Raw genomic sequence first — 24,921 nt, 5'->3', positions numbered from 1 at the left:
AGCGCGCGGTGCCGCCTGCACCCCAGAGGTTGGGGGTGCCCTCTCCTCTCCCACAGCTGAGGGGTCTGGTTTTTGCGAATTATCACCTTACTAGCAGGTGAAGGGCAGAATGACGGGGCCCTTGGTTGCAAAATAGCCCTCCATCCAGTGGCGTAGCGTGGGTTGTCAGCGCCCGGGGCAAGGCAAGTAATTTGCGCCCCCTAACCCGTGGATTTGCGCCCCCTAACCCTAACCCCCAGATGTTGCGCCTGGTGCAGCCGGCCCTCCTGCACCCCCCACGCTACGCCACTGCCTCCATCGCCCCCCATTTTATTTTATTTTATTTTATTAAACAGCACAATCTTTGGATGTGCTTAAAACTAGCTAGCTCTCCATCATGGTACAGTGGCAGTTCTACTAATGGGTGTTTCAAGACGGGTGTTTACTCTAGGATCTGTACTCCTCGTGCATGCAAGTCTTCTGCCACCGATCTGTTTGTTATAACCATACAGTGTCGGATTTAAAAGGTAAAGGGACCCCTGACCATTAGGTCCAGTCGTGGCCGACTCTGGGGTTGCGGCGCTCATCTCGCTTTACTGGCCGAGGGAGCCGGCGTACAGCTTCCGGGTCATGTGGCCAGCATGACCAAGCCGCTTCTAGCGAACCAGAGCAGCACACGGAAACGCTGTTTACCTTCCCGCTGGAGCGGTTCCTATTTATCTACTTGCACTTTGATGTGCTTTCGAACTGCTAGGTTGGCAGGAGCAGGGACCGAGCAACGGGAGCTCATCCCGTGGCGGGGATTCGAACAGCCAACCTTCTGATCAGCAAGTCCTAGGCTCTGTGGTTTAACCCACAGCGCCAGCTGCGTCCCTGTGTTGGATTTACGTATAAGCAATAAGGGCCCGACTCTCTTGGGGGCCCCAAAAAAAATTAAAGGGGGGGAAAACTGGATGTACATTTCCAAAATATAAGATAAAAAACAAATAAAATAAAACCTACATACAGCAACAGTGTTTTGTGTTGTGTAGGCTCCTATTATGTAAGTAATGGGCCCCGCCTGCTAGCCTGCTCCCTAAAATATCACTATTAATATACTACTTCTTAATTCTATTTCACTATTAATATACTTCTTCTTAATTGTATTTCAGTTCAACATTTACTTTGATAAAATACATATTTTGTTATGTGCAAGTGGCTTTAGATGCCTATTAGGTCCATAAATGACCATATAGCATATATTCAACACAAAAAACAGTGACAATTTGTTGTTGACAAAGGATAGCTGGACATATAAAGGGCCCCATTACCTTCAGTATCTTAGGGCCTCATCAAACCTAAATCCGGCCCTGGTTACAACCATATAAAGCCCTCTGTCTGGAGGCACTCCCAATTTTAGTTGCTTCAAATATTTGTGTTCAAGAATTAACATTTTTCAACGCATGCTTCTCTCTCCTTTTTATTTAGGTGCAGTCCGTTACTTTGATTTGGTCTTTAGGGTGAGAAGAGCAATTCCTTTTTACCCCTTTTCAGTTGTATGCACTGAAGACAGCATGAGAAATCTAAAATTGCTGAGAACTTGGGAATGCCAGCCAGTCCGGACTGTTGGAACTCCTCAAGGCTTCTGTCTCCGTGCAGACAAGGGGACGTTATTAGTCAGTACAGAGTATGGAATTGTGGAGGTGGATCCTACCACACAAGAGGTGAGATAGCACATCTCAGTTTTGGTTTTTGCATTCTAAGAACGGCCTGCCTAGCAATAGTCCATTGCCAACTACTTTTGCCGCGTCTCCATTGTGAGCCCTTGGCTTTTCAATAGGCCTAATGATGTGAATATTTGGGCATAAAATACTTTCAATCAAAGGAAGGAATTGAGCCTGTGTATGCTTTCAACAATGTATTTTATTCACTACACCATACAGAGATAATTTCTGGCATTAAAAAAATATTTGGATAGATTCTTGAGTTAATTTTGCAAGACAGAAAGCATGTGGATAATTTTTATCCAATACTTTATTCAAATTGTGTGTGTGTGTCTGTGTGTGTGTGTATTTGCAGAAGAGTGTAGATTAGCACCAAAACGTTCAAGGTGGCAATCTTTCGATTTCCTGCTCCCAGGAAATCCTTGCCATGTTGGTGTGTCTGCTGAAGAATCATTTCTGTGCCTCTGCTACAGAACCTCTGCATATTGCAAAGGATTCTGGGATATATTCTAGAACATACTTCCAGGTCTTGCTGGTTGTTGCTGACCAGGCTTGTCAGGTTTTGCTATGTTCATGAACCAAAAGTGCACCAGAATTTGCTCACTCTTCTCCCATGACTGCACTTTGCATGGAATGTTCAGTTATAGTGTTTTTCACTGAATTTCCTATGCTATTACTGATCCTCTCAGTAAGGAACCCCTGACAGATTTCCAAAGGACTTCAAGATTCCTAAGAAAACAAGTTTGCAAACCACTGCTTTCTGTGGTGATGATGATGATGATGATGTGTAGTGTGCCCACCAACCTCAAGGGTACAGGATAATATACATTTCATCAAGTACAACAGAATTTAAATTCATCACAGCAATTAGTATAAAAATAATTAACCCATGAACACCAGCATCTCAAAACAATCAGTAATGAGGCACTCTACAATTTCCCAGTGTGTTGGATGCTAAGCCATTGCACAGAATCCTAGTACAAGGGTAATCAAAATATATCCACATATTTTTGTAGATTATGTGTATGCCAGATGAACATGCATTTTTGCTAGGATGATTCCAGCAGTTTGCAGCAGCACCAGCAAATAACTGCAGTTTAACGCACATGTTGGTTGTGGACTTCCGCTAAGAGCCAACTCGCACGATCAAATCAACGTGTTTGCATTATAGCGGGTCTTTGTCTCTGTTTTAAAGGTCACAAATGAAGTTTCTTTGCTAGCTGAGGGTTTTCTACCAGAAGATGGAAGCGGGTTCATTGTGGGCATTGAGGATTTGCCTGATCAGGAATTTGTCTGTGTGGCTACTGCGACTGGAGATGTCATACTGTGTAATCTGAACACAAACCAGGTATGACAGATAGTTGTTTATTTCCTTGACATCTGATGGGAGGGCATTCCACAGGGTGGGTGCCACTACCGAGAAGGCCCTCTGCCTGGTTCCCTGTAACTTCGCTTCTTGCAGTGAGGGAATCGCCAGAAGGCCCTCGGAACTGGACCTCAGTGTCCGGGCTGAACAATGGGGGTGGAGACGCTCTTTCAGGTATACTGGGCCGAGGCCGTTTAGGGCTTTAAAGGTCAGCACCAACCGTTTGAATTGTGCTCGGAAACGTACTGGGAGCCAATGTAGATCTTTCAGAACCAGTGTTATATGGTCTCGGCGGCCACTCCCAGTCACCAGTCTAGCTGCCACATCTAGAGCACTTCCACTTCCTTCCCAAAGCTGGGAAAGCACTAACTAGGCTTTGGGAAAGTTAAAAGGAGACGCTAGGATCCTGTCAGAGCCCTCACACCACCTTCCCATAGCCCAGCGCCTTGTTTACTGACTTTGGGAAGGCAGCGCAAGGGTTGTGGAAGCATCAAATGTTGCTGAAGGCCACAAAAAAGCCCTCAAGGGACATATGTGGCCCTTGGGCCACCTATTGGACTGCTGTGCCCTATGGGAAGCCTCTAAACAGGACCTGAACGCAGTGGTTAAGAGCGGTAGACTTGTAATCTGGTGGACCGTGTTCGCTTCCCCTCTCCTCCACATGCAGCTGCTGGGTGACCTTGGGCTAGTCACATTTCTCTGAAGTCTCTCAGCCCCACTCACCTCACAGAGTGTTTGTTGTGGGGGAGAGGAGATTGTTAGCCGCTTTGAGACTCCTTAGGGTAGTGATAAAGCGGGATATCAAATCCAAATTCTTCTTCTTCTTCTTCTTCTACTTGTGGTTCCCTGCAGCTGACATTCAGAGGCATACTTCCTCTGTAATCGGAGGGAGTACATCGCAACCTCGGCTAGTACCCTTTAATGGCTTTATCCTCCATTTGACACTGTCAAATCCCTTGTGAGGTTGTGTCAGGCTGCTGTTAAAAGGCACAGGAGCAGCAGCATGAGTTAACAGTCTTCAATCTTTTTGCAGTTGGAGTGTGTCGGGAGTGTGGACAGCGGTCTAACTGTGATGAGCTGGAGTCCTGACCAAGAGCTCGTTCTCCTTGCCACAGGTGTGGAACAACATTCCAAAGTCATATTGTCAGCCTCATTCCTTACCTTTTGGTCCATTGAAGATGACATAACGCTGACCCATTGCAAAACCGTAATAGGCCTTGGGAACTGTGCACTTTCCGAGTTAGTGTTACAGGTTCACCAGTGCTGGCTGTGAATCCGATTCTCTTCTTCACGAAACCAGCTTCCAGGCTTGGCTTCAGGCCTTGGCTTGACAAGAAAACCTGCTTAGTTAGCATTTAACAGTTGTCAGCATCAGTGCACCTGTAACACTAAATCAGTATGATTTAGGGCAGGGGGAATTACTTCTGGTGAGAGCAAGAGGGATGGGGAGCACATACCTGTTTCTGAACCAATTGGCAGACCAAGGTTTTTTTTGAACCAGCATCAGATCTGCACAAAGTCTCTGTGTCGGTGAGATCCAGAAGCTCCTACTGAAAGCAGTCACTTTTTACGTTTAATGGCAATACAGAAGTAATAACTGTTAAGTTAATATTCTGCTACTGTTTTGTCAGCTGTTCTTCGAGTTTAAATGTCTTTGTCATGTGCTAACTGAATACAGTGGTACCGCGGGTTTACATACGCTTCAGGTTACATACGCTTCAGGTTACAAACTCAGAAATACCCAGAAATACTACCTCAGGTTAAGAACTTTGCTTCAGGATGAGAACAGAAATCGTGTTCCGGTGGTGCGGCGGCAGCAGGAGGCCCCATTAGCTAAAGTGGTGCTTCAGGTTAAGAACAATTTCAGGTTAAGAACAGACCTCCGGAATGAATTAAGTATGTAACCAGAGGTACCACTGTATTATTTTTTAGAAGACTTTAAAATATTGGGAATCACATGTTTGTTTGTTTGTTTATCTAGTTCACTTACAAATCACTTCATATGAGGCATCCCAAAACGATTCGAAGTTTAATCACATATATAAAACAGTTACGTATATAAAAACAGTTAAAACTGCATATATTGAAACATTTAAAAACAAAACAAAAAAAGCACATACATAAAATCAAGTCAAATCCAATACAGTTATCAGCTGGGTTTAAGCTTTTAGAAGCCTTGTTGAAAGACATCATTGTAGCCTAAATCTCTTGTTTTATTTATACAATTTATGTTGCATTTAATGTGGTAGAATGTCTAGGTAGGTTGCATGAAATGTACCAAATCCAAATAATAAAGAATCACTGGGGCAGAAGCAGTATCGGACAACGTCATGTAAGAGTACATCCGTATTTGGTACATATCAAGTAAGAACTGGAGAAGCCTATGTAATGCTAATGATATAAGTAAAACAGTGGTCTAGGAAAAGAGAATGCAGTTCTGTCCCAACAGCCGCAGGAGAAGGGTTGGAATTCTGTGGTGTGATAAGTAAGCTATATTAGTTCACCTTGGCAGAGTCTTGATTTTAAAGTCCATTGCTGTTCACACTATGACACAGGTCAGCAGACTCTCATTCTGATGACAAGGGACTTTGAACCTATTACAGAAAGTCAAATCCACCAAGATGACTTTGGAGAAGGTGAGCTGGGGCTGCAGATACGGGACGCTCAAAAAATGCACGGCGGCAGTTTTAAAAATTGAACGAAATGCATGGGCAGAACCAAATGAAAACTGAAATTACCGCAGCAGAGAACTGGATCCAGCTGCTCATTTTGGCTGTAACAAGGTTGGAAGGGACTTGAGAAGACACCTAGTTCAAGCCCCTGTTCAGTGCAGACTCTACAATGAGGGATGCGGAGAACTTCAGGCCTGGGGGCCACATGTGGCCCTCCAGATAACTATTTCGCCTTCAGTAGCCCTGCTCCAGGGACACGGGTGGTGCTGTGGGTTAAACCACAGAGCCTAGGACTTGCCAATCAGAAGGTCGGCGGGTCAAATCCCCGCAACGGGTTGAGCTCCCGTTGCTTGGTCCCTGCTCCTGCCAACCTAGCAGTTCGAAAGCACGCCAGTGCAAGTAGATAAATAGGTACCACTCCAGCGGGAAGGTAAACGGTGTTTCTGTGTGCTGCTCTGGTTCTCCAGAAGTGGCTTAGTCATGCTGGCCACATGACCCGGAAGCAGTACGCCGGCTCCCTCGGCCTATAGAGCGAGATGAGCGCCGCAACCCCAGAGTCGGCCACGACTGGACCTAATGGTCAGGGGTTCCTTTACCTTTACCTAGCCTTCCTCCATGTCCTTTTTGTGTGTTTATCTTTGCCTTGCTAGAATGTGTCCCTGAAATGTGACAAATGCTTTTAGCTTATCTGTGGATGGAGAGGTGTAGCCCCCTGTAAGAATAATAGAAAGAGATACCACGTTTATGTCTGAATCAGGACTTCATAAACTCTTAGGTCTCCAGCTGGTCTCCAGCAGTGAAGTTGATATCAGATGGTTGGCATGGTGACTTGTAAAGCTTGCAAACGATTTTGAGAACGAAAATGAATTATTGTGAAGCTTGATGGGGTGGGCAATACATTTTTGTCCGATTGTTAAAGTGTCACACCACAAATGCTGCTAATTTCTTAACTTCTAGGAAAGTTTATTACTGTTGGTTGGGGTAAAAAGGAAACCCAGTTTCACGGATCAGAAGGCAAGAAGGCAGCTCGCACCATGCCAGTGGTACTGTATTCATTATAAATATTGCTTATGTGTGTACACAAATAAGTATAAAAAGTATACAGTGGCAAAAGGATGGATGTAAGAAAGGCACACACCCCTATTTGAATGAATTGTTCTTATTGGAATACCTGCATTAAATAGGATCACAGAGCTAGTGTGGTGTAGTGGTTAGAGCGTTGGATTGAGGTGATCCAGTTTGAAATATCCACTCAGTCGTGAAGGTCCCTAAGCCTATTCACACACTGAATTGAAATACAAGGCCCAGTTTGCACATCCCATAGTTATTTGTTTACTCTGAACACGAGGATCGCTCCTAGCATCGGATGGAACGACAAATCACAGTTCCTAAATTAGTGATATGTTCATACTGGGGATTTTGGTTTGTTTTGATCCAATAAGCCATGATTTCTTAGCAAAGAATGGTTTCATATCGTATATTGTGGTTTGTTTGGGGTTGAAGCAAACAACAGTTTGTAAAGCCAGAGTTTGTGGTTTGTTTCTGTTATTCACTATGGTTTACTGTGTCATGCGATTGCAGCCAATCGGAGCAGGCCCTCGGTTTTTCAGTCTCATCCATGGGAAAATTAAGCTAGCAACCGGGGGGGGGGGGACTAGGAGTAAATGACACACGGCCACCTGCCTCTTGTGTCTCGGTTAACAGGAAGTGCATCATCATTTATTTCCCCAGGAAGTGCTGCCTGCTCTGCCATGGGATGACCGTAGACCTCGAATCACCTGGAGAGGAGATGGACAGTACTTTGCAGTGAGTGCTGTTTGCCCAGAGACAGGTTGGTATAAGTTCAAAACAATAAAATGCTTTTTGCTTAAAAAAACACACAACACCTGCTTGAATAAGGGATAAAAAAAATCATGTTTTAAAAAGTAAGAATACTCTATCATCATCACCATTATTAATATACATTGTTATGGTATTTCTCATGGCTCTGTTCACACCCTTAATGTCTCCTTAAGAGACAGAACTCCAAGAAGACATAGGCATATGTACTATCTCAGTTCTATGTGGTTCCTGTTGAAGTATTGGGCTAACATAAACGGGCCAGAGCCTGATACACAGTTAAGGAAACACAAAAGCTATTCCCACCCCAGGAACTGAGATAATACTTGAGTGCATCATTTTTATTTTCTCTCATGGCTGCAGCATTGAAGTTGGGATACTGGGTAGATAACTGCCCATAAATACAGACAACATGGGTGCAGGGGACATACATGTATATTGCATGCAAACACACCTATGGTGTCCCTGCACATGGGTTCACACATAATGTGTATGGTCATAATGATAGGCGTTGCACCAGTTTCCTTAAAAAGAGGAAAGTCTCCATCAGACAGACTGTGAGCAATGAATGCACAGCTGCTCAATATTCTAATATTAACCTCTGTTTTCTGATAAGGCTGCCTGGAAGACTTTATGGGTGAAACATAGTCTGCAGATCCTGAAGCTTGGAAAACAATTCTAATGAGTCTACTGTGCGCATGTTTCTCTCTTCCCCCCCCCCCCCCGAAAATGCAGGAGCTCGGAAAGTCAGGGTGTGGAGCAGAGAGCTTGTTCTGCAGACTACAAGTGAGCCTGTCCCAGGGTTAGAACAAGCACTGGCATGGAAGTGAGTAGGGAAGAGTTGTGTTTTGTGGTGCGCAATGAGTTTGTGTTGTGTTCACATATGCCCATTGAAACTTCACCAGCCAATGGATTTTAAAGGTGGTGACTTCACGGTTGAAACCCACTTGAGCCCCATCTGCACTATACATTTAAAGCAGTATCATACCACTTTAACAGTCGTGCCCCCCCCCCCAAGGATCCTGGGAAATGTAGTTTGTGAAGTTGAATTTAGCGGCAGTGCCATTAATTAAAGCAGGCTTCCTCAGATTTCGCCCTCCAGATGTTTTTCAGACTACAGTTCCCATCATCCCTGACCACTGGTCCTGCTAGCTAAGGATCATGGGAGTTGTAGTCCAAAAACAGCTGGAAGGCCGAGTTTGAGGAAGCCTGAATTAAAGGCTGGAAGAGATGGAGGGAAATGGGGAGAGAAGTGAGAATTTCAGTGGTGGGTGGAACGATTTAGTTTGCATCCCAGACAGCAGGGCATTGAGGAGCAATGAAGGGGTAGGGCCTTGCATATAAATTTCTCAGAGGCCAAGGCTTTAGACCTAGTGCTCAGGATTCACTGTTGTTCAGTTCCCAGATCTACGAGAAATGGTAGCCTTGTTCTCTGACTATAACAATGTCAGTTTGTATGCATATATTTGTAGTATTGGCTTTCACCCTCCCCCCTGGAAAAGTTCCTGCGGATGCTTGTAGATGGGGGCTGTGCTGGAAGGGAAAGCTTGGTTCTCAATGGCGACCATTTTGTTCTGAGGGGCCGTATTCTAGAACACACAGGAGGAACCTCCACCTTCAGAAGCTCTCTGCAATATATATAGGGTCTCCCTTCTCCATTTTCCACCTTTCCTTATGACAGACGTTTCACTACTTCATCTTTTTTAAAAAAAATAAAAATGCATGTTTGAGGAATAGTCCGAAATGTTGTCCTAACTTACACTTTCATTTTATTTGTCGAGGCCCTCTGGAAGCTTAATTGCATCTACACAAGATAAAGCCAACAAACACGACGTTGTGTTCTTTGAAAAAAATGGACTTCTTCATGGTGAATTCACACTTCCCTTCCAGAAAGGCCAGGTCAAGGTAGGATGACTCTCTTTCTGAAGGGTTTGTAAACTGAATACAGTGGTACCTCGGTTTTCGAACGCCTCCGTAGTCGGAACATTTTGGAATTCGGACACCGAAAACCTGGAAGTAAATGCCTCAGTTTTCAAACGCGCCCCAGAAGTCAAACAGGAAACACGGCTTCCGTTTTGAGCTTTCTGTATTGAGGCTTCCGATTTCAGTTTTCGGTTTTTGAATGTTTCAGAACTCACACGGACTTCCGGAATGGATGATGTTCGAAAACTGAGGTACCACTGTAGTAGTCAGTTAACTGAATCTGAAGATTTCTTGCCCTCCCCTTGTTTGGAGGAATTTATAATTCTTTAGAAATCATCGTTTTAAATTGTGAAGGAGATGTTACTCGACTGAAGGAAAATAAATTCTGTTGGAAATGGCTCCGGCTTCATATGACACCCCAATCCATGTTGCTTTAGGTAAATGAGCTACTCTGGAATTTGGACTCCATGATATTGGCAGTATGGTTGGAAGAACTGAAAACGGAAGATACAACCCAACCAAAGACATATGGTAAGTGTGGTAATGTCCAGGGAGGCAGGAGAGGATATATTGTTTAATAATATCCTTTCCAACTTGCGTTAACAAATTCTATAATTTAGCAGAGTAACATTCCCATTTTAAAACTTACACAGTGGATAGGTTTACCAGGCTTGTTTAAGCTTCTAAAATAAGTTTCCTGGAAATTCCCCTTTTATTCCCTCCTTAAAAAAAATAGACACAGCACAGCCTTGTATAAAAAGTATAAAATAGTTTACTCACGCATTCTGTTCACAAATGGATCCCAGAAGGCAGACTTAAGTTACAAAATATATACACTTGGAATCTATCCCATAAGGAGATAGTTCCTTTGTACTCTGTTGCCTGGAAGCCCTTGTCCTCTCTCTTGGAAGCCAAAAGAGCATCTCAGGCTGAGATGCAAAATGGAGAAGAGAGAGATCTGGTGGCTAGTCCTGTGCTTTTGTTACCTGCACAGGTAAGGTCACGCCCACCTCTAGTCACATGTAGAGGAAGTTTGTCCCAGCCCAGGAGGAAACAGGAAGTTTATCTACTGGCTGAACAAACATCCCTCTCTAGGAATGTTGTACTTTGTCTGCTCTGTGTTTCATACCCCACAGTAAGAACATAGCATCATCATCTGACTCTTGGTGTACCAGAACTTCTCAGACTGGCTCACAGTCAGGTGTGGCCTCCATCAAATACCCTGGTGCGTGGTTGTCTGCTCGCATTTGTATGCTTCCAGTCGTGTGGAGGACTAAACTGCAGAAACGTGCATGCACCAATATGTGTGATGGCTGCCACTGAGGAGATACATTTTAAACTCTCAGGAGACAGAGAGAAATAGAGAGAGGACTAACTAGAGAGACTTTTCATGCAACCCAAATCATATAGGGTAGAGGTCAGGAACTGGAGCCACCTAGGCCAATCCTGGCCCCACTCCCTCATGGGTGCTGGCCTCCTGCTTGCCAACCTCCAGGCGAAAGAGATGTGGAGAAAGTGGGAAGGACAGAACTACCTAAATTATATAGAATTTTATTTATGTATGCTACTACAGCAGCAAGGGGACGCGGGTGGCGCTGTGGGTTAAACCACAGAGCCTAGGACTTGCCGATCAGAGGGTCGGCAGTTCGAATCCCTGTGATGGGATGAGGTCCCTTTGCTCAGTCCCAGCTCCTGCCAACCTAGCAGTTCGAAAGCACGTCAAAGTGCAAGTATATAAATAGGTACCGCTCCGGCAGGAATGTAAACAGCGTTTCCGTGCGCTGCTCTGGTTCGCCAGAAGCGGCTTAGTCATGCTGGCCACATGACCCGGAAGCTGTACGCCGGCTCCCTTGGCCTATAGAGCGAGATGAGCGCCGCAACCCCAGAGTCGGTCACGACTGGACCTAATGGTCAGGGGTCCCTTTACCTTTACCTTTTACAGCAGCAAGAATGTTACTTGCCCCAAAGTGGAAAGAAGCAGAGGTCTCAGTGAAGGAAGATGCACACAAAATGCATACAAAAACTTATGGAGAATGCAGAAATGGCGAAACATACTGGAAGAATAAGAAATCAAGATAACAAACTGTCAGGGAACTGCCATCAGAGACAGAGGTGGAGGGAAGGCTCCAGAGCTATGCCGGAGAGGGTCCCAGCAGGGAGAGAGGCAGCCCAGCTGCTGGGGAAGGAAATCAACGTAACACCAGGAGAGAAGGGGGGCAGATGGGGGAATCGGAGAGAAGGCTCCAGGACTCTTCACCGGAGACCAGTGGGGAGAGCACGGGTCCTCCGCTGCCCACACCCTCCCTGCGCAGAAGGCTTCCGCGCAGGGAGAGTAGGAGGAGACTTGGCGTCAAAGAACTTTTTTGCTGGAAGAAGTTTAAGAAATGCCCACTGACGGATTCTGCCAGCGACTGAGACAGCCACGCAGTGAAGGGCTGTCCAGACAGAAAGGGTTCAACCAGGCAACCAAGCCAAGAGTAGCGGCAACTTACGCATGAGCAACTCCCTAGAACCATTACACAAACGTTTTATAAAAGAATGGAAATGGTTTATTGAATGTTTACAGATAAACTGTAAACAGATGAAAACATTATCAGGATTATTGTAATAACCTGCAGTTTTATAAGAGTATATATTTACCGTAGATAATTAAATGAGCAAGTTAAATGGATGTGGATATGCAGAAGATATTGAAAAATAAATTTAAGGAACCGCAGAAAAGGGGGGGGAAGTCAAAATTTGAAATGTTAAATTGATTGTAAAACTAATGAAATGTATACATTTGAAAAGTATAAATAAATTAAAAAAAGAGATGCGGAGAAGGAGGCATCTGTGGCAAAAGAACATGGTGACTACCACCACTTGGGAAATGTTCATTTTGAAACTAAGCTGAATGCTACACAACTGGGCAGAGAAGAGATTATAATACCTCAAAGGCTAGAGAGATTCAGAGTTTTTTGGGGAGGAGTGTCTGTTCTGCTACAAGTTGGGTGGTGTCTAATGTACAGTCCTATGTTCTGTGTGCAGTTCAGCTCTGGACAACGGCAAACTACCACTGGTACCTGAAGCAAAGCCTGCATTTTGATAGCTCGGAAGGCAGCCAGTCCATTGTGTCCCTGGCATGGGACCAAGAGTTGCCATACAGACTCCACATCCTCTGCCAGCAGTGGCTTTACCTCTGCTATGACTGGCAGTGGAGTACGGACCGCAGCAGTGGCGAAGGGGCAAGCGACTTGGCTAGCGTGGCAGTCATTGATGGAGGTACGTTTCTTCTGAGCGAGGTCGTTGTAGTTTTTTTTAAGGTGGACTGCGCCTGTTGAGAAGTCTGCGCAAGAAGATTTAGGCCAGGCTTTTGCAAACTCTAAATCTGAATTTATTCCCTTATCTCCCCCACTCCACCCAGCATTTCACAAGATGGAGAAGTTGCTCTGTCAGGTTTACAGTAGGCCCTGTGCAGGGCTTTTCCCTATAGCTAGTAGAAGCAGAATAAATGGTGCAAAATAGGCAAATACATAGAAATTCTCTTAATTTTGCATAATACAAACAGGTCATGAAATTTAGTTTTTTCTTGATGCAGAACAATTATTTTAACTGTGGAGTATACACAGCCCTGATTAAGGGCTTGTTAACATGAGGGAAAGGCCGTTTTGAAGTAACCTAGAATTTCCTCCAAAGAAACTCAGTCAAAACTGACAAAACATCTATAAAGATAGTAAAAAGACAATTCTCGTCCTCATCCCCTGTGCATGATGAGTGTACATCTTAATATTTATAAAGAATTTTCTATGTTCAGAGCCCTTCACATGTCATAGGGTGTTTCAGTAATCTTTACAACAATCCTGTAAGGAAGTTCAGTATTATTGACCTGCCCTGTAAGGTAGCTTGGTATTTTGATCAGCAGATGGGGCTGAGGCTCTAGGAATATAATGTCTTATTCAAATCCACCTGGTGAGTTCAGATTAGAGGCAGGATTCGAACCTGTGACCTGCCTGTTCATACCCTTAGCTGATGTGATTGCTCTATACTTAACGATCGGCCGCTGGGAAAAGTGATCAGACTCCACTAAGAAGCTTTGGATTTTAATATGAAAAAATCTGTGATGATGTCTGTATGTTTAGTCTGGCCTTTGCCACTATGTATTGATGCCCATTAAAGCGATTTCCCCCTCTCCTCTTTCTCTTTGAAGACAAGGTCCTGTTGACAGCCTTCCGTCACGCTGTGGCCCCTCCACCTCTTTGTACATATCAGCTCCAGCTCCCCTGTTCTGTCAATCAAGTTGCCTTCCTTATGGAACCTTCTAGAAGTGGGGATCTTGCTGTCCTGGATGCTAGCAACAGGATTTCCATTTATAGAGCGGGTACGTACACCCGTGGCTTCGCCAAAAACATGGCTTCAGCTCCTTGCATTATAAAAGGCCCGGTGGGGATGGTGGCTTTCAATCTGCTTTTAATTTAAAACAGAACGGAGGAAACTTCCCAGGCTGATACTGAAGCCAGTCCATCGCTTATTCTCTTTTTTGTCATTTGACAGATGGCCAGACAGACACAGACGCCACAGTGAAAACTGGTGCAGTTGGTGGAAGTAAATGCAAAGTTGCAGTCCCTTGGCTGGAAAAGACATACAGGTACCGGGAGTTAAACTGGGTGCAGAATATTTGTTACTGAAGAATGTGAAACCAATACATATAACTACAGTCGTACCTTGGTTTTTGAACAAAATGTGTTCTGGAAGTCCGTTCAATTTCCAAAATGTTCGAAAACCAATGTGCGGCTTCCAATTGGTAGCGGCGCCGGACGTTCGGCTTCCAAGACAAAGTTTGCAAACCAGAACAACTACTTCCGGGTTTGCGGTGTTCGAGTTTCAAGTTGTTCGTGAAGTAAGCTGTTTGAAAACCAAGGTACAGCTGTACTGGGTACTGGCTGGGTGAGCTCTGGTGACCAGGGTAACTCTTCCCTTGACTTTCTGTATTGTTTCCATTTGTTGTTGTTGTTGAGTCGTTTAGTCGTGTCCGACTCTTTGTGACCCCATGGACCAGAGCACGCCAGGCAGTCCTGTCTTCCACTGCGTCTCACAGTTTGGTCAAACTCATGCTGGTAGCTTCAAGAACACTGCCCAACCATCTCGACCTCTGTCGTCCCCTTCTCTTTGTGCCCTTCAACTTTCCCAACATCAGGGTCTTTTCCAGGGAGTCTTCTCTTCTCATGAGGTGGCCAGAGTATTGGAGCCTCAGCTTCACAATCTGTCCTTCCAATGAGCACCCAGGGCTGATTTCCTTAAGAATGGATACATTTGATCTTCTTGCAGTCCATGGGACTCTCAAGAGTCTCCTCCAGCACCATAATTCAAAAGCATCAATTCTTCGGCGATCAGCCTTCTTTATGGTCCAGCTCTCACTTCCATACACCACTACTGGGAAAACCATAGCTTTAACTATACAGACCTTTGTTGGCAAGGTGATGTCTCTGCTTTTTAGGATGCTCTTTTGGTTTGTCATTGCTTTTCTCCCAAGAAGCAGGTGTCTATTAATTTCGTGACTGCAGTCACCACCTGCAGTGATCATGGAGCCCAAGAAAGTAAAATCTCTCACTACCTCCATTTCTTCCCCTTCTATTTGCCAGGAGGTGATGGGCCCAGTGGCCATGATCTTCGTTTTTTTGATGTTGAATTTCAGACCATATTTTGCGCTCTCCTAAGACAGGGAGGTTGCATTCACCTCTTCCCAATGTCTCATTCCACATACAGCTATTTCTCAAGCTCTTTGCTTTTATTTTTTGGGGTAACTCACTGGTTCTTCACATTATGAGCCAGTTTGACCATAACAACCCCAGCTTCATAAATCACGAGCATTAGGAGAGCATTCTTCTCTTCCCTTTGTTTCAGTACTTCGAACCTGGCCAAACAAGCTATAGTTTCCTTTTAACGTATGAGACAGAAAAACTATAGCTTCATGTCTGTCTAATATCTAGGATCGTAAACCAGTTGAAACAACCTAGGCGTGCACTTGAATACTATAAATTATTAAAAAGTGGCCCTCAAACCTGATTCCCACCAGCAGATCAGCACTTGATTTCTCAACAAACAATTAGTTGCACGCTTGGTGGCTGGTAAAGTAAACATGTAAACTGATTCAGTTTTAAAGCACGGTAAATGAAGTGAGGAGATGTTTGCAGGGACGTGGGTGGTGCTGTGGGTTAAACCACAGAGCCTAGAACTTGCTGATCAGAAGGTCGGCGGTTCGAATCCCCGCAACGGGGTGAGCTCCCATTACTCGGTCCCTGCTCCTGCCAACCTAGCAGTTCGAAAGCACGTCAAAGTGCAAGTAGATAAATAGGTACCGCTCCGGCGGGAAGGTAAACAGCATTTCCGTGCGCTGCTCTGGTTCGCCAGAAGCGGCTTAGTTGTGCTGGCCACATGACCCGGAAGCTGTACGCCGGCTCCCTCGGCCAATAAAGCGAGATGAGCGCCGCAACCCCAGAGTCGGCCACGACTGGACCTAATGGTCAGGGGTCCCTCTACCTTTTACCTTTTAAATGAAGTGAGGAGATGGAGCTGTTTTGATGATGTGATGGAACATACACACGTGAATCAGCCCTTAGCTCTCCAAAGCTAACTTGGGATGCGCATACGCAACAAAAGTGTTTGCAGAATCCGTAGATAACCCTCTTCCTCTACTTGTCTTCTGACTTGCCAGAACTGGTTACCTCGGGCTAATAGATGATTCCTCCAAATAATACTGAGATTTATATTGTCCATTCTCTATGCTGTGTCACCTGGGTGTATTTTAGAAAGGGTTTGAATTGTGCAGAGGTGGGGAAGGTTAACGCTCCTAATTAATGAAGCACACAAACAATTTCTTCTCCATCTTCTTTTTGAAAACTGTCACAGATTTGACCTTGGCGACAACAGAGATGGGAAAAATCCACTGTGGCTTCGCCTTGTCACCTGGTTGCAAGATGACCTGTTCCTGGCTGCTAGCCAGGGCTACCTCCCAGCTCACACCTCCATTCACCATCTGAATCTGTCCTCGTCGGCAGAGGAGGGAAGCATTGATATCTGGTATTGAACAGGGTATTATGTGTGCTGTGTTAATTTCAGAAATTCCTTTGCATGGTTCTGGAATGCTAAGGCTTTTGGGTCTGACTGGCTGGTTCAGCTACTGCAGAGGCTTTGGCTGTTTAAACCCCAGTAGCTGTGGAAAGCCAATCCTTGTGTATTTTCTTGTTCTCCCAGTTGCCCATATTTGTGTTCTCATGCCTAGAAAGAGCAGTATTGCAGCCGTACAACCAGTTAATATGCATTGTTAGTGGGTGTTAGAAAACCCTGGGAGTAAGAGTCCTTGTGAGATTGTTCATTGTGCTTGCTGCCTTTCTTGACCATGGTATATATTTCTTGATATATTTCTATTCTAGTCAAATAGGTTAGACAGAAAAATTGTCACTTACCCAAGGCCACCCTTTGTAGTTTGTGGCTAAACTGGGATCCACCTAATCCAAATCTATCACTTATCCACTGTGCCACACCAGCTCCACAAACATGTACAGTGGTACCTCAGGTTAAGAACTTAATTCGTTCCGGAGGTCCGTTCTTAACCTGAAACTGTTCTTAACCGAAAGCACCACTTTAGCTAACGGGGCCTCCTGCTGCCACCGCGCCACCGGAACACAATTTCTGTTCTCATCTGTCCTGAAGCAAAGTTCATCTGTCCTGAAGCAAAGTTCTTAACCCGAGGTGCTATTTCTGGGTTAGCGGAGTCTGTAACCTGAAGGGTATGTAACCTGAGGTCCCACTGTACACTGAAGCTTTGATGCATCTGAAGGCAGCCCTGTTTAGGGAAGCTTTTAATGTTTGATGTATTAGAGTATTTTAATATTTTTTTGGAAGCCGCCCAGAGTGGTTGGGGAAGCCCAGCCAGATGGGTGGGGTATAAATAATAAATGATTGTTGTTGTTGTTGTTGTTGTTATTATTATTATTATTATTATTATTATTATTATTATTATTATCATTATTATTATTATTATTATTATTTGATGCATTTTAGCCATCTATGTTAAAATGGCGCTGAAGGCTAGAGACTGGGATTGTCATAAGAGTTTTGGAGACTTTGCTAGTTAAATGATAGAAATCCCCATTGTAATCTGGTTAAATAATATTTGGAATGTGGCCTTGTCAGAATGCCTTGCTCACCACTGGACCAGTTACTGTAGTTACATGTTGTTCTTGTATTTACATGAAAACCAATAAAAATTATTGGGGAGGGCGGGAATTATTGCTTTGTTAGGGATCACTTTGAAGGAACAGTTCAGAGTGTGGTTTGGGTTTCCGAAACCTGCATTCCCCTTCTAGTCCCTTAGTCATTTATGCAAAAATGACTGGTCTCAGGTTGAGCCTAGCACAGTCAGCTTCCTCCCTTTTGTGCACCTTTCGTAGCTCACCTGTGACTGTGGATGGCGATGTCATCAGCCTGTGTTGCAACCCAAAGACCAAAGCTGTGGCTCTGCAACTTTCCGATGGACAAATAATGAAGTACCTCTGGGGTATGTATGGTCACTGTTATTCTCTTATCCGGTTGGCTGGTCTTGACATGGGAAGGGAAGGGCTGTAGCACATGTTTTGACCGCACAGTGGCCCAGGCTCCATCTCCAGTTAAAAGGACCTGTGGGACAAATGGCTGGGAAACACCCCTGCTTGAGACTTTGCAGGGCAGCTGCTTCCAACCAGAGCAGGCAGTACATGTCTAGATGGGCCAGTGTTCTGTCTTCATATAAATTAGCTTCATGGGCTCAAATGTCACAAAAATCCATAAACTGACTTTTTGCCTTGTCTAGCCTCTAGCACATTTAATGTTTTCATCTCCTAGAGCAGCAGTTCTCAACCTGTGGGTCCCCAGATGTTGTTGGACTACAACTCCCATCATCCCTGAGCTCTGGCCTTGCTAGCTAGGGGGTGATGGGAGTTGTAGTTCAACAACATCTGGGGACCCACAGGTTGAGAAAGGCTGTCCTAGAGGGTGCCGTGAGCAATGCACTGTGTGCGAATGATGCATTCAGTTGTGTGCAGGTGTCTTATTTTCTAGAATGGCCTTCCCTGACCTGGTGCTTGCCAAACCAGGGACACAGGTGGCGCTGTGGTCTAAACCCCTGAGCCTCTTAGGCTTGTTGATCAGAAGGTAGGCTGTTTGAATCCCCACGACGGAGTGAGCTCCCGTTGCTCTGTCCCAATTCCTGCCAACCTAGCAGTTGAAAGCACACCAGTGCAAGTAGATAAATAGGTACCGCTGTGGCAGGAAGGTAAACGGCATTTCCGTGCTCTCTGGCTTCTGTCACTGTGTCTTCGTTGCACCAGAAGCGGTTTAGTCATGCTGGCCACATGACCCGGAAAGCTGTCTGTGGACAAACACCGCCTCCCTCGGCCTGAAAGCGAGATGAGTGCTGCAACCCCATAGTCGCCTTTGACTGGACTTAACCATCCAGGGGTCCTTTACCTTTTCCTATAAGCAAGCCACAAAAATCCATGAGCTGACTTTTTGCCTTCTCTAGCTTCTAGCACGTTTAATGTTTTCATCTGCTGGATGGTGTGGTGAACCATGCTCTGTGCGCGAATGATGCATACAGTTGTGTGCAGGTGTCTATTTTCCAGAATAGAGTGGTGCCCCGCAAGACGAACGCCTCGCAAGACGGAAAACCCGCTAGACGAAAGGGTTTTCCGTTTTGGAAGCGCTTCGCAAAACGAATTTCCCTATGGGCTTGCTTCGCAAGACGAAAATGTCTTGCGAGTTCCTGCGGGTTTTTTTCCTCTCCCCCCCCTTTTTCTAAGCAGCTAAGCCGCTTATCAGCTGATCCGCTAAGCTGATAAGCCACTAAAAGGCGCTAAAAGCCGCTAATAGCGCTAATCCGCTAAGCTGTCAATGGGCTTGCTTCGCAAGACGAAAAAACCGCTATACAAAGAGACTCACGGAACGTATTAATTTCGTCTTGCGAGGCACCACTGTAGCCTTCCTTAACCTGGTGCCAGCCAAATGTATTGAACCACACCTCCCATCAGCGTGGCCAATGGCCAGGGATATGATGGAAGCTGTAGTCCAGAAAACACCTGGAAGGTCACCAGTTTGGGGAAGTCTTTTCTATAACGTCACCAGACCTTTCAGAGCCCAGGTGAGAGAAAGCGTGAGAATGAGCGAATGTAAAGCTGAATGGTGTTTTCCTGGGCTCAACTTTTCTAGAGGACCTTCTCCCTTCACTCTTCAGGCAGCCCCACTGCTCTTGGCTCTGGGGCATTCCCTCATCTAGTCGTGTGGGGGATGCCACCCAGGTTGCAAGCTTGGCCTGTTCAGCATCATTCCATGTCAGGGAACTGCCATCGGAGCCAGAGGAGGAGGGAGGGCTCCAGAGGGATGCTGGAGAGCGTCCCAGGAGGGAGAGAGGCAGCCCATCTTCTGGGGAAGGAAATCAGCCTAGCACCAGTGGAGAAGGGGGGCAGATGAGGGAATCGGCGAGGGGGCTCCATCACTCCTCGCCGGACACCAGCGGGGAGAGCACGGGTCCTCCGCTGCCCACACCCTCCCTGCACAGAAGGCTTCCACGCAGGGAGACTAGGCGTCAAAGAGCTTCTTTGCTGGAAGAAGTTCAAGAAACACCCACTGACGGATTCTGCCAGCGATTGAGGCAGCCACGGATGAGTGGCTGTCCGGACAGAAAGGGTTCACCCAGGTAACCCAGCCAAACGTGGCGCCGATTTACGCACGAGCAACCCCTAGAACCATTACATTCCAAGATGTTGAACCTCCTGCATTTGGTAAAATAAATAGTCTTGGCTTTATCATATAGACCTGCTGTGTCTTTTCCCTCCCACTTCAGGAGCTGAAACACCAGTTGTCACCCCTTGGCTGAACAGCAGCGGTTCAGCTGTCCAGTTTCCCTCTCCATGTATACAGACTGCACTGGCTGTGGTTGGTGGTGAAGTAAGTAAAAATAACTGTGAAGTCTAGGAGCACTGAGGACTTGGTTGTGACCTTACTCAGTGGTTCTCAAGCTTTTTTCTCTGAGCCATACTTTCAAAATAAAAATTTGCTTGCGTGGCACCGAATTTTTTATTCATAAGAAACACATTTGAAACCAAAAAGAAACTGCTTAGTACCTGATAAGAAATACATTGGAAAACTTTGGAAAACAATGCCTAGCAGTGTCTGTGAAAGACGTTTTCCTTTCATCAAGTACTTGCTGTTTTTAATACCTTGCTCTTAGTAATGCTGCTTATATTTTTCTACTTTGATTCTTGTACTTGAGTTATCGTTGTTTTAGAATATGCTGTTTCAGTATATTATTGTAAATCACCCTTGAATTCAATAATGAAGGATGGTGTGTGTGTGTGTGTGTGTGTGTAAGAAATAAAATAAATATTCCGGCAATGGTAAGGGTGAAGTTTCAGATCCCTTCATAGTTCTTCCCATCTCTATAATGAGCGGAAGCAGAATAAATTATCCAAAATAATTTTGAATTTTATACGTATTTGTTTCATTCAGATGATTTCGACAAGTCTAGATTTTAGATGGTTTGTTTGTTGTTTATTTCGTTAGCAGGCTTTGGATTCAGTCAGCGCCTGGTTTTGATTCTCTGTACAGAATTCATAGGTATCCAATCTATGGCAGGTCTGTTTTCTAACCCTGTGCTGTTCTCTGCCTTTTGTCTCCTCAGGAAACCATCTTTGGTCTGACTGACAGATGCCGCTTTTTTATTAACGAAGTTGAGGTACCAACTCCTCTTACAGCTCTTGCTCCTTTGTTGCCCCTCTGCCATAGGAAGCTCCCTTGTACTGAGTCAGTCCCTTGGTCCAGGTAGCTCAGTCCTGTCCGCATTGACCGGTATGGCACTCCTGGGTTTCAGGCGATGTCAGGCATTGAACCTGCGACCTCCTGCCTGGAGAGTATATGCTCTGCCACTGAACTTCAGCCCTTCCCCAACATGATGTCCCCCATAATGACCTACTGCAGGGATTCTTCTCTGTTTCCCACAGGTTGCTTCAAACGTCACATCCTTTGCCATCCACGATGAGTTTCTGCTGTTGACAACGCATGCTCATACCTGCCAGTGCCTGTCGCTGAGGAACACATCCCTGAAAGGTGAATATCCCCAGCATGGCTAGCAACAAAAGGGTGCCCTGGTCAACTGATCCTTTCTTGGACTTCCTCTTGTTTGATATGCTGCTAGCCCTTCCCTTAAATATGTAACATCCACCTATGGATGGATGTTTGCTTTCGATTCTTCAAAATAGCCACCAATGTTCCAATGTTTTTATAGGAGTTCGCTTTTCCCATGCCACAGCAGCACAGAGAGGATGACCATAGCATTGTCCATGCTTTATAAAGCTGTTAGCATTGTAAAGGCCTTTTCTCTCTCTCTCTCTCTCTCTCTCTCTCTCTCTCTCTCACACACACACACACACACAACACACACACTCACTCTCAATCAGCAAACTTATATCAAATGTGCACAGTGGCAGAAATCCTTGTACTATTAGGACAGTTTAATTGGATAAAACCCGGCATATCTGTGCTTGGGGTTTATGCCTGGTGTCCTTTTTATTAGGCACCTTTTCCTCACAAAAAATGTAAATAGTTCTTCCTTTGGGACTGAGCTTTTATATTTACTGTGGCATCTTCAGCTTTGCAGTCAGGTTTGGGCAACGCATCTGTCCCCAATAGTGAGACACTGCGCAAGGTTGAAAGAGGATCCCGGATAGTCACAATTGTGCCGCAGGATACAAAGCTCATTTTGCAGGTGAGTGCTCTCCATCTATGCTTATGGCTCAAAGCACCTTATTTGTTGCATGGTGGTGGTCGTGGTGAGGAGAAATAACTGGGCTATACAAATGGAATAATTATGCCATGTAGCTCTTGGCTGGAGTGTCTCATTCATAAATCAGGCTAGGTAGATTATTATTTGAATGATTTCCCATAAAAAGAACTAGCTTGCTGAGGAAGAGGTGAGGCTGCACCCTTCTCCCTCATGTGCCAGTATTACAGTATAGAAATGGGATGCGGGTAGCGCTGTGGGTTAAACCACTGAGCCTCGGGCTTGCCGATCAGAAGGTCAGCAGTTCGAATCCCCGTGACGGGGTGAGCTCCCGTTGCTCTTTCCCAGCTCCTGCCAACATAGCAGTTCGAAAGCACGCCAGTGCAAGTAGATAAATAGGTACCACTGCGGTGGGAAAGTAAACGCCATTTCCATGCTCTCTGGTTTCCATCACGGTGTCTTGTTGCTCCAGAAGCGGTTTAGTCATACTGGCCACATGACCCAGAAAGCTGTCTGTAGACAAATGCTGGCTCCCTCGGCCTGAAAGCGAGATGAGCACTGCAACCGAATAATCATATTTGACTGGAGTTAACCATCCAGGGGTCCTTTGCTTTTATCTTTATAGAAATAAAAATATGGGGCAGACATTTTGCACTTGTTTTTTAATGTCCCCATAGCTCCAGCTATTTAGACACTTGCTAAAAATATATTTTTCACCAAGCTTTCCTTGAATATGTCCACTTTTGCAATATCCATTTATTCGATTACTGAAGGCTGTGTCAAGTGGCTGCGAAAGGGAAGGGGGGCTGTTCATGACTCCTCCCTCTGCTATTGGCAATAAGCGATTGTGGTGTTAGCAGCAAGGACGGCAAATTTATGTTGGGATTTTACTGCAGATGCCGAGAGGAAACTTGGAAACCGTTCATCACCGTGCCCTTGTTTTGGCCCAAGTCCGCAAGTGGCTGGACTGGTGAGTCAAGTTGATGGGACGTTGGGAGCAATTTGGGACATCTGTCTTCCTCTTTCTAATGCCTTACCATCATTCTGCCTGTTCCTGCCAGCCTCCAGTTTAAAGAAGCCTTTGAATGCATGAGGAAGCTGCGAATCAATCTCAACCTCATTTATGACCACAATCCAAAGGCAAGTTTGAGTAAACCTATTGTCAGCGTTGCTCAGAGTGCATCTGTTTGGGGAGAGGGCCTGAACATCACAAATCCTCGCAGTGAGTTGATGGCTGTTAGCACTGTCACCCAGTTAAAAAAATATTAACTGATAAATCATCTAAAACTCATATAGTTTATCAATTTAAATTTCCACAAGTGTAAAAACAGTTGTTCTGTTACAATAGCAGACTTTCTCCATCTATAATGCTAGGGGTGTTCCATATCTCTTGACTCAAGTTAGGAGATCGGGAAATACTATTTCTGCACCATGGCACACGGAAAGTTAGATAAGTCTCCTCCAAATGCCATTTCTGATACCTACCCACGTTGAGTGAGGATTTCCCAGGTATCCATCATAAACCATCTGGACTGCTTTGTTAGATGGGCTGTGAAAGGCCATTTCAGCATGAAATTTGCTTTGAGTTTCTTCTGCCTATTTATAATTGGTCCACAAATTTAAGAGGTTGATGTGAAGTTAACAGGACTTGGTTTCGTTTCAGGTTTTCCTGGAAAATGTGGAAACATTTATAAAACAAATTGATTCAGTGAGTTTTATCAACTTGTTCCTCACAGAGCTGAAGTGAGTATTGCCTGGTTAATGTGTAAAGACCAAGAGGTTGACAGCACCATATACCTGGGTGCTGTATTTGAATGCAAAATAGCTTTGTGCGGGGCAGCTGGAGAGTGGAGTGCTTAACTCTCTCCCCAGCTCTCATTTTTCCATTTCAGAATTGCCCCTCTAAAGTATTTTCTCTCCTGGAGCAGAAAAAGTTTCTCTTAATTTCCCCCATCTTGAAGCTGTTCTGCTTTTTCAAAAGCAGGGCACTGTTGCACGCATTGGCACAGCCTTCGTCAACCTAGTGCTCCCCAGATGTTTTGAATGACATAGGAGTTGTTGTCCAGAACATCTGGAGGGCAACAGGTTGGCAAAGGCAGAATTAGGGTGTAGCACACAGTTAGTTCCTGAGGAAGTTCTTGTCCTACAAGTCTTTCGATTGCTCTCGTTTCCTTTTCACTTTCCTTTCAGTGTTCAGTCTGTCTATATGGGCTAAGGTAACAAAGGAGGAGGAATCGGATATTTTGGATGAAACTTGATGTGTTTACATATATTTTTTGAGGACTGGTTGAGAGGGAGTTCCTATTCCTATAAACATGTACAATCAGACAGCTGACTGAGAGGGAGAACTCTGTGCAAAACGAATTCTGCATCAAGTAAAGGCGAATTTTGCAATCTGTACATCGTGCAGATTAAATTTGTTATATTTTCTTTTATTTTTGCACCATTGTCATTATTATTTTATGCAAAATGTATTCTGATTTGCCTGTATGGAGAAGGCAAGTAAAATTCCAACCTCAGTCACTTGAACCTTTCTGGTTTCTAAGATTTCATTATGCCATTCCCACACATTTTCAAGTACTGTATTTTTTGCTCTATAAGACTCACTTTTTCCCTCCTAAAAAGTAAGGGGAAATGTGTGTGCGTCTT

General features: G+C 45.0%; 1 protein-coding gene across 2 annotated transcripts in view; it reads left to right on the top strand.

The window, feature by feature from the left end:
* The window catches only part of ELP1 (elongator acetyltransferase complex subunit 1), a 192,582-nt gene that overhangs the window by 96 nt on the left and 167,565 nt on the right, over window positions 1–24,921 (top strand). For both annotated transcript variants that reach the window (XM_083718415.1, XM_083718414.1), the window contains exons 2-22: window positions 1,447–1,682; window positions 2,878–3,030; window positions 4,082–4,163; window positions 5,604–5,684; window positions 6,678–6,763; window positions 7,452–7,551; window positions 8,295–8,385; window positions 9,341–9,464; window positions 9,920–10,013; window positions 12,510–12,743; window positions 13,669–13,839; window positions 14,013–14,106; window positions 16,368–16,538; window positions 17,912–18,018; window positions 20,338–20,441; window positions 21,175–21,228; window positions 21,494–21,599; window positions 22,142–22,257; window positions 23,169–23,242; window positions 23,334–23,412; window positions 23,936–24,015. In XM_083718415.1, coding sequence (XP_083574541.1) covers window positions 1,533–1,682; window positions 2,878–3,030; window positions 4,082–4,163; window positions 5,604–5,684; window positions 6,678–6,763; window positions 7,452–7,551; window positions 8,295–8,385; window positions 9,341–9,464; window positions 9,920–10,013; window positions 12,510–12,743; window positions 13,669–13,839; window positions 14,013–14,106; window positions 16,368–16,538; window positions 17,912–18,018; window positions 20,338–20,441; window positions 21,175–21,228; window positions 21,494–21,599; window positions 22,142–22,257; window positions 23,169–23,242; window positions 23,334–23,412; window positions 23,936–24,015 — 2,351 coding nt within the window. In that variant the 5' untranslated portion in view covers window positions 1,447–1,532. The remainder of the gene's footprint in view (window positions 1–1,446; window positions 1,683–2,877; window positions 3,031–4,081; window positions 4,164–5,603; window positions 5,685–6,677; window positions 6,764–7,451; window positions 7,552–8,294; window positions 8,386–9,340; window positions 9,465–9,919; window positions 10,014–12,509; window positions 12,744–13,668; window positions 13,840–14,012; window positions 14,107–16,367; window positions 16,539–17,911; window positions 18,019–20,337; window positions 20,442–21,174; window positions 21,229–21,493; window positions 21,600–22,141; window positions 22,258–23,168; window positions 23,243–23,333; window positions 23,413–23,935; window positions 24,016–24,921) is intronic.

The sequence above is a fragment of the Podarcis gaigeae genome, assembly GCF_964106915.1.
Source record: "Podarcis gaigeae genome assembly, chromosome: 17".
Lineage (NCBI taxonomy): Eukaryota > Metazoa > Chordata > Lepidosauria > Squamata > Lacertidae > Podarcis > Podarcis gaigeae.
Note: the sequence above shows the minus strand (reverse complement) of the source record. Positions and strands in the feature narration are given on the sequence as shown.